The 18,002-nt window shown below is 38.0% G+C and overlaps 1 protein-coding gene across 2 annotated transcripts in view; it reads left to right on the top strand.

Moving 5' to 3' along the window:
- LOC132391345 (uncharacterized) overlaps nt 1–18,002 on the top strand; it is a 57,378-nt gene that overhangs the window by 22,703 nt on the left and 16,673 nt on the right. The window contains exons 4-5 of one of the 2 annotated variants that reach the window (XM_059964402.1): nt 3,299–3,433; nt 17,230–17,326. In XM_059964402.1, coding sequence (XP_059820385.1) covers nt 3,299–3,433; nt 17,230–17,326 — 232 coding nt within the window. The remainder of the gene's footprint in view (nt 1–3,298; nt 3,434–17,229; nt 17,327–18,002) is intronic. The other variant, XM_059964403.1, reaches the window with a different exon arrangement.

The raw sequence follows: 18,002 nt of genomic DNA, 5'->3' as shown, positions 1-18,002 counted from the left end.
AAATCAGAAATTTTTTACATAAAGTTTTACCATCTTTTCCCAATTCAACTTCAACGGATTTCTCAGATTTGATTTTTACCTTAAATCCTTGTCAGAAGGAATTAGTAGCTTTTATTTATAATATGATTATGAAGATACAACCAGAGATATCTGATAGAATTAAACAACAATGGGAAAAAGAACTTCGATACAATATATCAACAGATAAATGGGAAAAATTTTTACAAATGGTTAATTCTTCTTCTATATGTGCTAAACATGCTTTAATACAATTTAAAATTGTACATAGAGCTTATATGTCTAAAGATAAACTTGCTCGATTTTATTCTCATATTAACCCTCAATGTGACAGATGTCATTCAGAAGTGGCTTCATTGACCCACATGTTTTGGTCGTGTCCCACTTTACATAACAATTGGAAGGACATATTTGTTACCATTTCCTCAATTTGGAACATCGAGTTACAACCCCATTTTATTACTGCAATTTTTGGTATACCAAATGAGGATGGTAATCAGTTTTCTCCTTCAATTAGACGAATGATTGCTTTTGTAACATTAATGGCCAGAAGGTCTATATTACAAAATTGGAAAGAAGTAAATCCTCCTACCACGTCTCAGTGGCTTTTTCAAACTATTTCTTATCTGAGTTTGGAAAAAATTAGAAGCACTATTTTTGACTCATCAATTAAATTTGAAGAAACTTGGGGACCGTTCATTCGACATTTTCATATGAATTAATTTGGCCTTTTCCAGACCCTCTCTCTGCTTATTCTTGTTCAGGTATGGAGTTCCGGAGTTCTTTGACACTATCATATACTTACAAACTGTTATTATTGCCCATGTTAGTTTAGTTTAGTGTTTTTTTTCCATATATATTCTCTTTTATATATTTTCAATTTTTTTTCTTTTTCTTTTGACGATTATTTTTTGGTTTTTTTCATATATAATTATATAGACTTGATTGATTAATGTACTTTTTTTGTTGATGTTTAATAGGATATTATTATCTTATTATTAATGTAATTTCAAGTCTATTGTATTCATAACCTATTCATTATTATGTTATGTTTTTTTTATATTTATATGAAACTCAATAAAAAGATTGAAAAAGAAAGAAAGATCTGTCTTCACCAGGGAGGACACAAGCAATCTCCTAGATGTATGGATGGGCCAGGGTCATAAGATATCAGAGGAATTGAGACAGATTGACATTAGGAAAGAATCTGTGATGAGTAGACTGGTAGGACTGAAGGCTGATAAATCCCCGGGTCCAGATGGTCTGCATCCGAGGGTTCTAAAAGAGGTGACTCAGGAAATTGCGGATGCATTGGTAGTCATTTTCCAATGTTCCTTAGATTCAGGATCAGTTCTTGAAGATTAGAGAGTGGCTAATGATATTCCACTTTTCAAGAAGGGAGGGAAGGAGAAAACGGAGAACTATCGCCCTGTTAGCCTACCGTCAGTCGTGGGGAAGATGCTTGAGTCCATTATTAAGGACGAAATAGTGGCACATCTTGATGGCAGTAATAGGATTAGGCCGAGCCAGCATGGATTTACCAAGGGCAAATCATGCTTGACTAATCTGTTGGAGTTTTTTGAGGGTGTAACAAGGATGTTAGACGAGGGTAAGCCAGTGGATGTTGTGTACCTAGATTTTCAGGCATTCGATAAGGTACCACATAGGAGATTGGTGAGTAAAATCAGAGCTCATGGCATTGGGGGCAGGGTTTCAACATGGATAGAAAACTGGTTGGCAGATAGAAAGCAAAGGGTAGCAGTGAATGGGTGTTTCTCGGACTGGCTGGAGGTGACTAGTGGGGTACCACAGGGCTCTGTATTGGGACCACAGCTCTTTACGATTTATGTCAACGATTTAGATGAGGGCATTGAAAACTATATCAGCAAGTTTGCTGACGATACTAAACTGGGTGGCAGTGTGACATGCGAAGAGGACGTTAGGAGAATACAGGGAGACTTGGATAGGCTGGGTGAGTGGGCAGATACTTGGCAGATGTCATTCAATGTGAATAAATGTGAAGTTATCCACTTTGGAAGCAGGAACAAGAGGGCAGAGTATTGTCTGAATGGTGTAGAGTTAGGTAAGGGAGAAATGCAGAGACCTCTGAGTTCTAGTTCACCAATAAATGAAGGTGAATGAGCAAGTGCAACAGGCAGTGAAGAGGGCAAATGGAATGTTGGCCTTTGTTACAAGGGGAATTGAGTACAAGAGCAAGGATGTCCTTTTGCATTTGTACAGGGCCCTGGTGAGACCACACCTGGAATATTGTGTACAGTTTTGGTCTCCAGGTTTAAGGAAGGACATTCTGGCAATTGAGGAAGTGCAGCGTAGATTCACTAGGTTGATTCCTGGGATGGCAGGGCTGTCTTACGCAGAGAGATTGGAGAGATTGGGCTTGTACACGCTGGCATTGAGGAGATTGAGAGGGGATCTGATTGAAACGTTTAAGGTAATTAAAGGATTTGATAGGATTGAGGCAGCAAATATGTTCCAGATGTTGGGAGAGTCCAGTACCAGTGGGCATGGATTGAGAATAAGAGGTCAGTTATTTAAAACAGAGTTGAGGAAGAGCTTCTTCTCCCAGAGAGTTGTGGAGGTGTGGAATGCACTGCCTCGGAAGACGGTGGAGGCGAATTCTCTGGATGCTTTCAAGAAGGAGCTAGATAGATATCTGATGGATAGGGGAATCAAGGGATATGGGGACAAGGCAGGGACTGGGTATTGATAGTGAATGATCAGCCATGATCTCAGAATGGCGGTGCAGACTCGAGGGGCCGAATGGTCTACTTCTGCACCTATTGTCTATTGTCTATTGATACAATACATTCAGATTCTTTGACTGAGGGGGAATAAATGATATTTAACAACCTTCAAATATTAAAATGTGAATACCTAATTTTAATTAATCCTGTTTGATCATTTGAAATAATATTAGTCAAAATATCCTCTAGAATATTAGAGAGAATTTAAAAATCTACATTCAATAAAGAAATAGGTCTACAGGATACACATTCCAGTGGATCTTTTCCTTTTTTAGGAATCAATGAAATAAATGCCTCATAAAAATAAGTGGCAGGTAACTTTTACCATCTGGGTGGAGACTGGGAGGTGCATGCCTGTGTAGGTCTGACAGGACCATCCTGCCCCTAAGGCCACATCTGATGGCCAGGATGATCCAAATGGTCTGGTGGAACACCTCAATGAGCGATGGATGCAAGATTAAACTGGACAGCATTCAAGATCTCTCTTTCAGGCCATATCCTTCTCAGTTCACCAGGTACTGCACACCCCATCCTTGGTGACGTGGATCATGTGCATGGGACCACCTTTCAGCATCATTGGCTCTGGAGGTGCAGTCTCAGCTGGATTGAATGATCTGTGGAAAATGGGACTGAGGCAGGACATACGGAAGGTAGGTTTGATCCTAAGGGATGGTGCTAGTGGAGACAGCAAGTGACTCAATTGATGAAATGGGTAATTTTAAAGGGACCGGTGAACCGGGGCGAGAGCTTGCAGCAGTTGATGTGCTGGGGCAGATCTTGGATGGATAGCAGACAAGGTCCTCAGGCCAGAGTAGTCTGGTGGGGTGCCACTGGCAGTTGGCCTAGTGGCAGTAGGCACCATTGGCGGCTTGGATGATGCCCCTTATCCTCTTTCAAGCATTCTGGCATCGGTGAACCAGGGCCCTGATGGATGGAACCTGCACTTTTGGCTCCTCTATGGAGTTCAACAGGAGTTGGTAGCCATGAAGCACTTCAAAGGGTGACACACCTGTGGCAGAGGAGGTGTGTAGATTGGGGGACAGTTCGGCCTAGGGCAGATTTTTCTTTCACGTGGAAGGGTTAGAGCTGGAGAAATACCATCCAAACCACCACTTGTTGATTGGCTCTATCTGATTGACCATTGGTCTGTGGATGATGGCCAGAGGACAAACTCACTGAGCTGCAGAGCAGGGAGCAGAAGGCTTGCCAGAAATGGGCGATGAATTGTGAGCCAGGGTCCGACATAATGTCCTGAGGGAAACCATGGAAGTGAACTTCATGCAGGAGAACCAGATCCTTGTCTCAGTGGCTGATACAATTTGGGAAGGGTAATGAAGCGGGCCACCTGGGAGAACTGTTCCATCACTGTCATGGTCACCATGGCCACATTAGAAGAGCTCATGCTCTTGGGGAGGGGGGTGGTGTTGAAGGAACTCTCTCTGGCTGTGGTTGTGTTGATGATGAGGGTCCTGCCGCCTGATAGGGTTCTAGGAATGGGGTTCTGGCTGATGATCGACAGGGTTGTTCTGTGAGATGCTTGTCAATTCAGAGGGGCAGAGTATTGATGCTTTTGAAGATGGTGGGTATTTCCTGGCTGAACAGCTTGTCTTTCAAGCACTTTGAGAGGCCGTAACAGCAGTGAGCTAGTAGCGCTTTTGCATTGTGGCTATTCTCCACTGCGAGGATCCTGAATTCCATCAGCATGAGGCCTGATGAAGATGAAGTGTTCGATCTACTGCCCCTCTTCCACATCTGGTATAGTTGAAGACCTGACGCATCTGAGTGGAGAGTTCCTCATATTTATTGCAAATGGTAGTTTTATTGCCCCAGTCAGTCAGAGCTTGCCCAGTCAGGAGACAGATGACGAAGGCAATCTTGGCTCAGTCCGGAGAATACAGAGATGGCTGAAACTCAAATTGTAACATGGATTGGGACAGCAAGTTAGGGCATTGGGTTGGGGATCATTGAAGCATCCGGGCACCATAATCCGGGGTCCCACAGGAAGAGCTTGACTGGTGAGGTGTTGCTGAATTGAGACAGAGAGTTCGTTGAAAGTGGGGAACAGATGGTTAATGGTTTTGTGCTTTTTTGAGATCATGTACTGCAGTTGATGGATGACTTCCTTTAGGTGAATGTACTCTGCTGGGTCAATCCATCCTGTCAGGAAATGCAGGGGAGGCTTGACCCAAAAGTAGAGCAGTGGAGATGATTTAACAGTATAATCTTACAAGCCATAAGGGGGGGGGGGGGACACAAAATAAGAGGGAACAGTTATTTAACCCGACAGGGTAACTAAAAGCCAGGAGCAACCGGTTGAGGCTGGCTGGTTTGCTAGGTGAACAAGTGACGGTGGATATGAACTGGGATTAAAAAGCCTGCAGTGATGAGTTGTAAACAAGTGACAGGTGACTCCTGTCAGCAGGGTGGTGTCTGCCTGGGTGGGTCTGACAGAATAGGAGAGACTTTTTTCCATTGATTTAAATATTACACCTATTTTGCCATCTGTTTGAGCAAACAAATTGATGACTTAGAGCTTGGCCTACAAAAATGCACAAACACAGCAGCATTTCTGTATTGGATGGGATGAGTTTAGCTCTGGAATAGAAGCAATGTTGGTTGAGCAGTGCCATTTGCCCTGTAGAGTAGCTCCACACTGACCGAAGTATGTTGGAGAAATGTTACCGTGCCTCGGAGAAAGATTCAGAAAGAAGTTAGAGGAATAGCACTGCTTTACCTAACACCAGTTTGCAATAACATTGAGTCAATTGAGAAAATTTGTCTAGTGTCTTAGATTCTGTGCCATTATGTACAAAATGAAATATGGATTCAAGTTTCTGTTTGCCAAAATTGAACGGTGTACTCTACAGTTTGGTTTGGTTTGCCCTAGAAACAGTAATCACTGCTCCCATAACATTCTCTTTAAGTTGCTAATCTTTTTGTAGATTAGGATTTCTTTATGATTCAAGCAACAGTCCAGAAATTATTTGCAGAGATGTGATTTATATTATTAAGAAATGTATTGTAAGAAGCACTCTCAGCAAAACCTTAGTTTTCATTTCTTCTGTACTTGTTTCTGTACTTGTCCCGTACTTTCAGTTCCTGATAACTTGTTCCTCCCCGTTAAAGTCGAATCTGAATAAAACTTAGGAGACTAGCTTTTTATAATTACAACAGTTTATTGTGCACCCTCCTGCAGGAGTTTGAGACCCAGTTGTCAAAGGGAAGTACTGCCACCATCCGACAAGTGGGCCTGTTCCCTCAGGTTACGGCCGTATGTTTATACATAGTGAGCCCCATTCTTTACTGTTGCAGGATGTTATTTGAACTGGTAAGCCCACCGAGTCTGTTGGTGCAAAACTTAGTTACAGACAAGAGAGTCTGCTAGATCAAGGCTTAATTACAGATGGATGTGCTGTCTAATCCTTATCAGTTATTCCCTTTGCTTGGCCTTGACTTAATTACAGTGGATGTTCCTTCCTGTTCTTATCGATGAGCCCTCCTCTCTACTCGAGGGTGCAATGTACAATGTTAGCAAACTCTCAATGTCTCTCTGCTAGCTGGGGAGAACAGGTAATCAGTCTGTCTTAGCTGGATGCTGAAGACAGAGTTTACTTCAATTCAAAAATTCTGATTCAGTTCCAATTATTCTTTTATCCAGAGGATACATAGGTTCAAAATGATTATTTCTATATCCTCAGTTCCTCACTCCCACCCCTAATCTAAGTTTTCCCCTTTATGAGGACAATTCTATTGCTCACAACATTCGTCCCAATCAATGAGATGGCACACAGGTTACTCTTTCCCCTAGCCCAGCACCATTTGTTGCTGAGAATTCACTAAGTACAGATCCCATTTTAAATCCACCATCCAGAAACACTTTATGGATTGACTTTCAGATGAACTGGTGCTCTGTTGTCATGGGGTTATAGAGTAATACAGCACAAAAACAGACACTTCTGTCCAACTCATTCATACCAACCAAGATGTCCATCTGAGTTAGTCCAGTTTGTCTGTTTGATCCATATTTTAAAATGTCGTTTACATGTTATTGTATTGGGAGTCAGCGGGAAACGCTCATGGAGCGAGTACTGTTTTGGATTCGCTCCACAACCTTTACTTTTTTTTTAACCTTTGATCACCCTTATTCAGCTTATTTTTACCTATACCGAAAGTTCCTTTGTTATTTTTTTTGAACTTACTGTTAAGAGTTTGTCATGAATTTTTGAAGGTATGCAAACAGAAATGTCTCTCAGGTCTAAAGGACGAGAGCCTGGATGCAATCCGAACGGTTAACGGAAAGAAGCAGGCTCCGCCAGAACACACTCAATTAACTTATGAATTGTTTATGGAGGTTTTGGACAAAAAATTTGATGAACTACAACAATTTTTTAAACAAGATATAAAGGCTTTTCAAGATTACATGGTTAAGACGGATTCAGTAATTAACCAGCAGCAAGCTCTTATCGCATCTCTGCAAGAAGATGCTTGGAAACGAGATTTGACTATTGAAAAACTGCAACAGGATTTAATTTCGACCATTAAACTGATGGAAGCACTTAAAGCCAAGAGTGACGATTTTGAGAATCGATCCAGAAGACAGAACCTACGTATACTTGGTCTTCCAGATGGCATAGAAAGAGATGACCCTTCGAAATATTTTGCTCCACTATTCAAAGAAGCATTTTCCCAAATAACCCTCCTTTATTGGATCGAGCACATAGAATTCGGCGTCGATCACCGAGTGCTACAGATAAACCTTCGGTTGTAATTGTCTGGTTTCACTATGTACAGGACAAAGAACAACTTATTCGTGCAGCTCGTCGGGCAGGAATGGTTAAATTTCAAGAATACTACTTCCGTTTGGTTGAAGACTTTAGTCCTGATCTTATGAAAAAAAGGCTTCTTTTCAAACCGTTGATGGCTGAATGTTATGAGAAAAATCTGAAACCTGCGCTCCTATACCCTGCGAAGCTTCGAATCTCTCCTCTGAATGTCCCTCGTCAAGTTTTCTTTTCAACATCAGAAGCGAGAAGTTATCTGGAGAAGAACTTCCCTACTGCTACAGACACCAGTTTCTAATAAATGAACGATCCTGATCGTGTAAGATGGTTCTCGATTTCTTAAACCAGAATTAACCTCTGGTTATTGGTGTAGGTTTATCCTATACTTTATACTTAAGTTAAAGTGTGTTTTCGTCATATCAATTGCTTTGTCTTATACACTTTAACCATTATACTATATTCTTGTCTATTAACTTTGTTCCTTCAAAGGTATATTTTTAACCCTTTGAAGGTGAATTCTTTTTGATTAAGATGGTGGTTTTTTGAAAAAGATTTTTGGTTTTGTTTAAGATGGCGTTATTTTTTTTTCTTTCGTCTTCTTCCTACAATGCATCGCTTATCATAGCTTAAATATTTTTTGTTTTGTCTGGGCTAGAGCCTGATTTATAAGTTTTTAGTGACTATATTCTTATTTTTTACAACTAACTATATTTAGAAATATTGTTTTTAGTATAGCGATTTTAATTTTTAAAGTTGGGTTGGTTTTTTTTGTATATCCTTTATATACGGAGTGGTCTTCCGCTGACATAGGGGTAGAATTAGTCTAATTTTTTCCTTTTTCAAGCCATATTTTGGCTTTTTCTCTTTTTCTTGGGGGGCTGGGGGATGGTCTGTTTTCTAATTTTATTTTTTTTCCATCAGTTTGTGTTAGTTTTTTCATTTGGGCTGTTTTTGAACTTCAAATATGTCTGTGTTGTCGTCACTTCCGGGTCTTCTCTTTACTTTTGTTCCTCTTCCGGGTGCATGAGTTTACAAGTTGGTTAACCCTTTATATACCAAAGGGTTGATTTTAGAATTATGGCTCAGACCATTAAATTTGTGTCTTGGAATACTAATGGTTTAAATCATCCAATTAAATGAAAGAAGATTTTCAAAGTATTCCAAAGACTTAATGCTCATATCATTTTTGTACAAGAAACTCATGAGGAAGGAGGACAAATTTCGTTTTTTTAGGTTTTGGCGGGGACAACAGTATTATGCAAAGTCGAACGCTAAAGTAAAAGGAGTTTCAATTTTTATTGACTCCTCTATTCCATTTATTCAACATGATACCTTTTTGGATCCGAATGGTAGATTTTTGTTAATTATGGGTTTACTTTGTAATAAAAAGGTTGCTTTGGTTAATGTTTATGCTCCAAATATGGACTGTCCTGACTTTTTTAAGTCCTTATTTACTTCTTTACCCAATCTAAATGAATATAAGTTAATAATGGGTGGTGACTTTAATTGTTGTTTAAATCCTTTGATGGATAAATCTTTATCTATTCAGACTTTACCTAATAAGTCGGCCACTTGTATTAACTCTTTTTTGACTGATAATGGAGTTTTTGATGTTTGGAGATTTCGGCATCCTAACGACAAAGAGTTTTCTTTTTTCTCACATGTCTATCACTCTTATTTGAGAATTGATTATTTTTTTGTAGACTCTTGTTTTATTCCATCGCTAATCAGTTGTAATTATGATATTATAGCTATCTCTGACCATGCTCCATTAATACTTTCTATGAAATTTACGGATACAGTTTCTAATGCTAGACAATGGCGATTTGACTCTACCTTATTGCAGGACTCGGACTTTATAAAATTTATGAAGGAGCAGATTGATTTCTTCTTTTCAACTAATTCCACAGATGATATCTCCTGCGGAACACTTTGGGACACTTTTAAAGCGTATATACGTGACAGATTATCGCTTACTCCGTTGGTTTGAGAAAATGTATTAAGAAGGAAACTCTTTTATTGGTCGATAAAATTAAAGAGATTGATAAGAAATATTCGATTACTCCTAGTAAGGAGCTTGACAAACAAAGGGTTGAACTTCAAATGGAACATAGTTTATTACTTACATCCTCGATTGAAAATCAATTAATGAAAACCAGATCTGATTTTTATATACATAGTGATAAATCTGGTAAACTGTTAGCTAGTCAATTGAAGAATGCTTTGGTTAAATGTCAAATCACTAAGATTCGTCAGCAGAATGGGAATTTGACAATTAATCATGATGACATAAATAAGGCATTTCAAGACTTCTATACCTCCATGTATCAATCTGAATTCCCTCAGGATCGTAATACAATGTGTGATTTTCTTGGGAAATTAAATTTCCCAAGATTATCATCTGATGATCTTTCAATATTGGATACTCCTATTACGGATGTAGAAATTAAAGGGGCTATTTCTTCAATGAATTCTGGGAAAGCACCGGGTCCAGATGGTTATACAGTAGAATTTTTAAAATGTTTTTCCGCTACTCTTTCCCCTTGGTTATGTAAGGTTTTTGAGGAAGCAATTAGATTGGGGTATTTGCCACAATCTTTTTATAAAGCTTCCATTTCTCTAATATTGAAGAAAGATAACCCTACTGACTGTGCATCCTATAGACCAATATCTTTATTGAATGTAGACTCCAAGATTTTTTCCAAGTTACTGGCATCTAGATTGGAGAAGGTTATTACCCAAAATTATTTCAGAAGGTCAAACCGGTTTTATTAAAAATCGCTATTCTTTTTTCAACATTAGGAGATTACTGAATATTGTTTATACTCCCTCACATGACATTTCAGAATGCGTGATTTTATTAGATGCGGAGAAAGCATTTGATAGAGTTGAATGGCCTTACTTATTTAATGTGTTGGAGAAGTTTAATTTTAGTCCGACATTCATATCTTGGATTAAATTGATTTATCACACTCCAGTAGCCTCAGTGTTTTCCAATAATCAAAGATCTCCCTTTTTTTGCCTATTTCGGGGATGTCGAGGATGTCCTCTTAGTCCATTACTATTTAACATTGCCTTAGAACCTTTGGCAATTGCCATCAGAGAATCACAGGATATTTTGTGTATTAATCATGGGTCAGACATTCATAAGTTATCATTGTATGCAGATAATTTATTGTTATTCATTTCTAACCCTGAGAAATCTATTCCAGCAGTTTTATCATTGTTGGCTCAATTTAGTGAGTTTTCTGGGTATAAGTTAAATCTTAATAAAAGTGAATTGTTTCCTTTGAATTATCAGGTCCCAATATATGGAAATTTACCTTTTAAATTAGTTAATGATTCTTTTATTTATTTAGGGATCAAAATCACAAAAAACCATAAAGATTTATTTAGGTTTAATTTTTTACCCTTAATTGATCAGATTAAAGCCTTGTTTACTAAGTGGTCACCATTATCTTTATCTCTAATAAGTAGGATTAATGCTATTAAGATGGTTATTTTACCTAAGTTTTTATATATTTTTCAAGTGGTACCAATTTTTATTCTGAAATCTTTTTTTACTAACGTTGATTCAAAAATGTCCTCATATATATAGCAGAATAAAAATCCCAGGTTAGGTAAAATATATTTACAGAAGACAAAGAAGGAAGGCGGGTTAGCATTACCTAATTTCAGATTTTATTATTGGGCAGTTAATATTAGATATTTGTCATGTTGGTTGAAAGATTGGGGTGGATCTTTTGGCCCTCATTGGGTGAGTTTAGAAATTAAATCTGATTCAGGTTATGCTCTGGGTTCTATTTTAGGGACTTCTTTCCCTTTTGCTCTCTCTAAATTGCCGAAACGAATTGACAACCCGATAGTTAAACATACTTTACGTATATGGTTTCAATTTCGGAAATTGTTCGGGTTGACTCAATTCGTTCTAAATAGTCCTATTGTATTTAATTGCTTTTTCCACCCTTCCATTATAGATCAAGCTTATTTGGCTTGGAAAACTAAGGGATTGCTAAGATCTTCTGATTTATTTTTGGACAATTGTTTTATGTCTTTTGAGCAATTATCCAACAAATATAACTTGCCTAGATTTCATTTTTTTTAGATATTTACAGATTAGACATTATTTAAGTACTGTACTCCCTACGTTTCCAAATTTTGTGCCTTCAGATATTTTGGAGAGTTTGTTTGAATTAGACCCTTTTCAAAAAGGGCTTATTTCAAAACTATAATATAATTATGCAGATACGTTCAGAGCCCCTTTATAAGACCAAAAAGGATTGGGAAAGAGAGCTTGACCTTATTATTCCTAGTAAGAATTGGGATAGAATTCTTCAATTAGTTAATACATCATCGATATGTGCCAAACATTCATTAATACAATTTAAGGTCGTACATAGGGCCCATATGTCCAAGGATAAATTAGCTCATTTTTACTCTTATATAAATCCTATTCGTGATAGATGTCAATCTGAAATCGCGTCTTTAACTCATTTGTTTTGGTCATGTTTGTTTTTGAAAAAATATTGGAAAGATATTTTTGATATTATTTCTGCGGTTTTGAATATTGATTTACAACCTCATCCTATTACCGCAATTTTTGGTTTACCAATGTTAGACTCACTGCATTTATCTTCTTCTGCCCGTCGAATGATTGCATTTCTAACTCTGATGGCTAGAAGATCTATATTGTTGAATTGGAAGGAAATTAACCCTCCCACTGTATTTAATTGGTTCTCTCAAACTATGTTATGTTTAAATTTAGAAAAAATTAGAAGTGGTGTTTTTGATACTTCTATTAAATTTGAAAAGTTATGGAGACCATTTATTCAATATTTTCATATGATGTAATATGACCCCGTTCCAAGTTCATTTGACTTTCGAGCTTTTAGCTTATGTATGTTGAGAGGACCGGAAGTGACGGCATTGATGATTATTTATTCTTGTGAGATATTATAAACAGCCCTTTTTTTTCTTCTCCCAATGTTTCTTTTTTTTTTTTTTTTCTTTTTTTTTGAATCTTTTTTCTTCTTTATTAGTCATTAGATTAGTAGATTAGTTAATTTTGCATTATATATTTTTTTTTCTTTTTCTGTTTTTTTAATATCATATATTATGAAATATCTAGACTTACCATGTTCATATATATACTGTATGGTTTATGTCTTGGTAAACCCATTTATATTGTAACTATTGTTTATGTCTTTTTTCATCTGCAATGGAATTTGTATGTTTGTAATTTCTTTTTTATTAAAATATCATTTGTATTTTGTCCTTATTATTAATAATAATAAAAAGATTGAGAAAGAAAGAACATGTTATTGTATCTGTGTCATCTACTTCCTCTTGGAGCTCACTCCATAAACACACCACCTTCTGTGTGAAGTTGCCCTTCAAATCCCTTTTAAGTGCTTTCCCTCTCGTCTTTAAACTATTCACTCTTGTTTGTTGATTTCTTTTCCCTGGGCAAAAGATAGCAATTTATATCCTCATATTTAATCACTCATATGATAGGAGATGGAACACACTCAAAAGGTGTGTGTTATGCTCCTGACTTGGGAATGATCCAAAGAGCATGTTCAGGTTAGAAGAAGGGCAGGTGAGAGGTGCCTCTTTCTACCTTTTGGTCAGTTTATGGTAGAAATGGAAGATGGATGTGAGATTGTATATGAGTGCACCCTGGGATCCTTGTGAATTCCATTGAATTCCATTCACTGGTTCTGTGACGTCTGAGCCCATGATCTGTACCATGCTCCTCTGACTGAGTAAACATACCTGGAGAGACTGTCTCCAATTCTTCTGCAGGAAAGCAACCTCACTCCACAAAGAAGAGAGAAAATATCAACGTATTTTGTATGTGTGCATGCAATGGTTGACTTTTTGGTGATGGGATGAGGAACCACAGAATCATGTTTCCTATCTGACTACATTGTGAACATCATAAGGTTGAGAACATCTAGTGTGAAACTGCAAGGTGTTATTACTTCAGTGAGCCATCCTATCGTACTCTGAAGTAATATCTTGGATTACAGTTATATTACTTAATTGGTGAAATACTATTAAATGTGGAGGTCCAAAAAGTATCCTTGTGAATTTATATTATTAAATGTACACCCATGAACAAATATAATCAAAGATTGGTATTTAATTTTACTGATTGTTCAATAATTGGAAAGGAATGCAAATTCTGTTCTGGCTTTCCTAAGTCAGGTTTAACGATCTAGAAACTTGGCCTTGGAAGCAGCACATTTGCAGTTAAGAGTGTGACCCAGGCTTCAGAATATTAACAAAAACTGGAAGCACTGATGATCAATAGAGGTTTGGATGTGCACATTCTAATATTATTAACATATCATTAACATTAAATGATCAAATTGATGAAGAGGATAAATTAGCCCATATTTTTCCCAGTATCAATCCTGTTTGCGATAGATGTAATATTGAGGTGGCCACTTTAACTCACATGTTTTGGTCTTGCATAAAGGTGGACAATTTTTGGAAAGATGTCTTTAAAACTTTATCAAAAGTCTTGGATCTGGACCTACAACCAAGTTTACTTACAGCAATTTTTGGGATTATTCCATCGGAAACAGGATATATTCCTGTTTCCACTCAGCGGATGATAGCCTTTTCAACTTTATTGGCTAGGAGAGCCATTTTACTTAAATGGAAGGATCCTAATTCACCTACTGTTTATATTGGCTTTCCTCCATCATGTCCTGTTTAAGTTATATTCAATATTTTCATATGATTTGATTTATTGATTTTGTACTGCCTCTCTTCCAGTTATTTTTTTTTTGAAGTTTTTGATTTGATCAGAAAGTCTTTCTTTTCTTGGTTTTACTCTCAGGATGGACTTTTTGTTTGTGGAGAATAGTCGGGTTTTTTCATATAAAAAATTCAAAAAGTCTTTTTTTTCTTTTTATGAATTGATAAGAGGAGAATTAATTATCTTTTTCCTGATTATACATTCTATATCAGATTAATACTATATATGATTTTGCTAATGTTTATTTCACCTTCTGTATGTATTGTTGTTGATATATGTATTTGAGATAATTCTTCTCTTGGTTGTATATATGCTCTTTTTGAATCGATAAAAAGATTGATAAAGAGATGAAGAGCTTGTTGGACTTGCATCTGGAGGACTACGGTGTAGAGTTTGAAGTTATACTGCAGCTATGACATGTTATTCTCCATTCCATAAGACCATAAGACAGAGGATCAGAATTAGGCCATTTGGCCCATCGAGTCTGCTCTTCTATTTGATCATCGCCGTTTTATTATCCTTCTCAAACCCATTCTCCTGCCTTTTCCCCATAACTTTTCACACCCCTAGCAATCAAGAACCTATCAACCTCCACTTTAACTATATAGGAAGATTTGGCCTCCTCAGACAATGAATACTGCAGATTCACCACCCTCTGGCTAAAGTGTACAGTGCATTCACAGGAATACACTGCACCAAGATGCCCATAATGTATTCCAAGATGAAGTTCAGTTTATTGTCATTCCACCGTATACCTGTTTACTGCAAAGTAAAACAATATTCCTCCAGACCAAGGTGCACAACACAGTACATGTAATTCACACACACAACATATAAAGTAATTTTGCCACAAGTAAATTAACAACAATAAGATGCATCTACAACACAAGATTAAAAAGTAAATATTATTAAGTTATTGGTTCTTCATGCCTGATGAGATCTTGGCAATGGTAGGGAGTTCAGTAGTATTATTAAAAACTGTTTCACATCCAACAGTTCTTGTCCTAATGCTCGGGTACGTCCTACCTAATTGTGGTGGGAGGAGGGGTGTGGTGGTCAAAGAGATTGTTGCATAGATGGAAAAGACATTCGCACTGCTAAGTGGCCTGTGTACACAGTGCTCCTGATAAATATCTCTGATGGATGAAAGACCGACCCAGATGATCCCATCAGCAGTCCTTGCAATCTTTTGTAGGGACTGCTGGTCAGATTCCTTACATTTTCTGTACCAGATATAGGACACTCTTGATGGTGCTCTTGTAAAAGTTAGTTGTAATGGGGGGGAGGGCAGTGCTGGGGAAGCTTCACTCATCTCAATCTCCTCAGGAAACGGAGGCACTGCTTTGTTTTCTTCACCAATATGGTGGTGTTGAGGGACCAGCTAAGATTGTCTGTTATGTGAACTCTCAGAACCTTGGTTTTCCTAACTCTCTCAGCCAGTCTGTTTGATTTACATAATCTCAATTAACAATGCATTTGCCAGGAGTGCATCTGTTTCATAAATTACTGTTAGGGAAATCGAATGGTTGAAAAATCATGGTTACTTAGCTTTGTTTCAAGTGCCAAAGATTCATTATTTTTATCGCAAGTGAGGAGAGGCCCTCCATTGGTCAGGGTCGGTCATGGATGCTGCATCCCAGCTGCCTACATGATACACAAGCCAGGGCAGTACAATATGGAGAGCAAGCTATTGCCCATGTAGCAGGCTTCCTTCTCGATGCAGCTGATGAATCCACAGGAACAGCGGAGGCCAGTACAGTCTGGCACCAGCAGTGTCGCAGCAGTTGCCAGTCAGCGTTGAATTCAGCATAGTAATGCCTTCGGGACTTCAGGTCTAAATGTTACCTCTGTGTTTATTCCTGAAGCCTTCCTCATGACTGACAGCAGAACTCTGAGATCAGAGTTTTTCTTCTCCTACATGAGCTGCCAACCACAGCTGGTGAGCTCCTTCTGCCTGGAGCGACTGGTTTGAAGGTGCTGCCACATGTGAATGATAGGAGCCAGCCTGAGGTGTCAGAGGCAGATCTGCAGGTGCTGGCAATCCAAGGCAACACACACAAAGTACTGGAGGAAATCAGCAGGTCAAGCAGCACCGTGATTCAACTACCTGATGGGCAGTTGATAGGCTCTGGGTTGTCCCATTATTTGAACCAGATGCCATGTTCACTCTCTTTGAGTCAGAAATTGCTGTAGCATTCTATGATCTAGTGTATCCAGCTCAGATTGCCTCAGTACTGATAAGGTATGCTTAGCTGGCCAGTTATGTCTGTGAGACCATAGAAATAGAATTATGGTTGCATCACAGGATACCTAGTCATTTCTCCATTTTGTAGTTTAATGAGTGACTAGTCTCCATTTTGTAACTGCTACTGTGTTTCTACATGTCTAACTGTGGTGACGTGCTTTCACCGTAGCTACCTCGAATACATATTAACATTGAATCAATAAACGCTTGCTGCAACAACATATGAAAAGCTTATTAGAAGCACTCTGTGGGTCAGCTAGCATCAGTGGACAGAGAAACTGACCTCACAGGATTTGCTTCAGACATTTAGCTTGTTTTGCTCTCCACAGATCATGTCAGATCTACAAGGTATTTCCCGACGTTTATTTTAATTTCTGATTTCTAGCATCTGGAGTTTAGATTGTTTTTACTCTGTTCTCCCTCTAAGTATCTCAATCATACTATCCAGCTGCATATTTGGCCATCAGTTGTACACTTTATAGATGACAGTGTTGTATACACAGATTAATATTTCCTTAACTGGAAATCAGCAAACTGCAAAACTACTTGTTTAACAACACTCAGAAATAAAATACTGAAGTAAAAATCTTAAGTAAATTTGTAAATCTTTCTGCTAATAAATGGCTATCTTTACTTTGTGTGCTGTTACAGGAGGATTACAGGTTAAATTACCATCATGAGGGTTTCTTCTGGAGATGTTCATTTAGCGACAAAGAGGAAAAGTATCAACTTAGAAAATTCATTTACAGTAAGTGAATATAAATATTGAACATTGGGCAGTACAGCACAGCAACAGGGTTTTGGCCCATGGTAATAGTGCTGATGATGAACATTTATGTTTTGTAGAATCTCTTTAAGTTGATTGGGATCTGATAGTATGATGCTGCTCTAACCTTCCAGGATTAGGTGCTAACTGCAGCATTTTGTTTCTTCATTTCAACTTCCAGTATATGGTGAGTGACGTACTGGGAAATCCATGAGAATAGTCCAAAGCTGGTCTACCCATAGTATTCTACCCTGATCTTGGCATCAATTCCCTGTTGGACTCATCTGAACTCTTCCATTGCAGTCTCATCAGTTGTTACTTTCAACACCAGTCAACTGGTAATACTGCCTCTGTAATGACTCCTGGAACAGGATTCACAAATGACTGTCACCATTAGACTTTTATTATTCAGACAATACACTATTGTAGAAATGACTAAGCAGGGTGGATATTCAACTATAGAAGAGCAATTCAGCTACACTTTCTCAACAAGCCCTGCAAATCTTTTCCTACTGTACTTTCAGCTAGCTCTCTTTCAAAAGAATCTGCCTCCAAATCTGTTCTCGGATCCTAATCCTGTCTTTCTTCTTCTTCGGCTGTCCATCAATTTGGATGTTGACTGAGGCCTGGGCAAGATTGTATGGAAGACAGGCAGTTG

Source organism: Hypanus sabinus, chromosome 3 (assembly GCF_030144855.1).
Source record: "Hypanus sabinus isolate sHypSab1 chromosome 3, sHypSab1.hap1, whole genome shotgun sequence".
Classification (NCBI taxonomy): Eukaryota; Metazoa; Chordata; class Chondrichthyes; order Myliobatiformes; family Dasyatidae; genus Hypanus; species Hypanus sabinus.
Note: the sequence above shows the minus strand (reverse complement) of the source record. Positions and strands in the feature narration are given on the sequence as shown.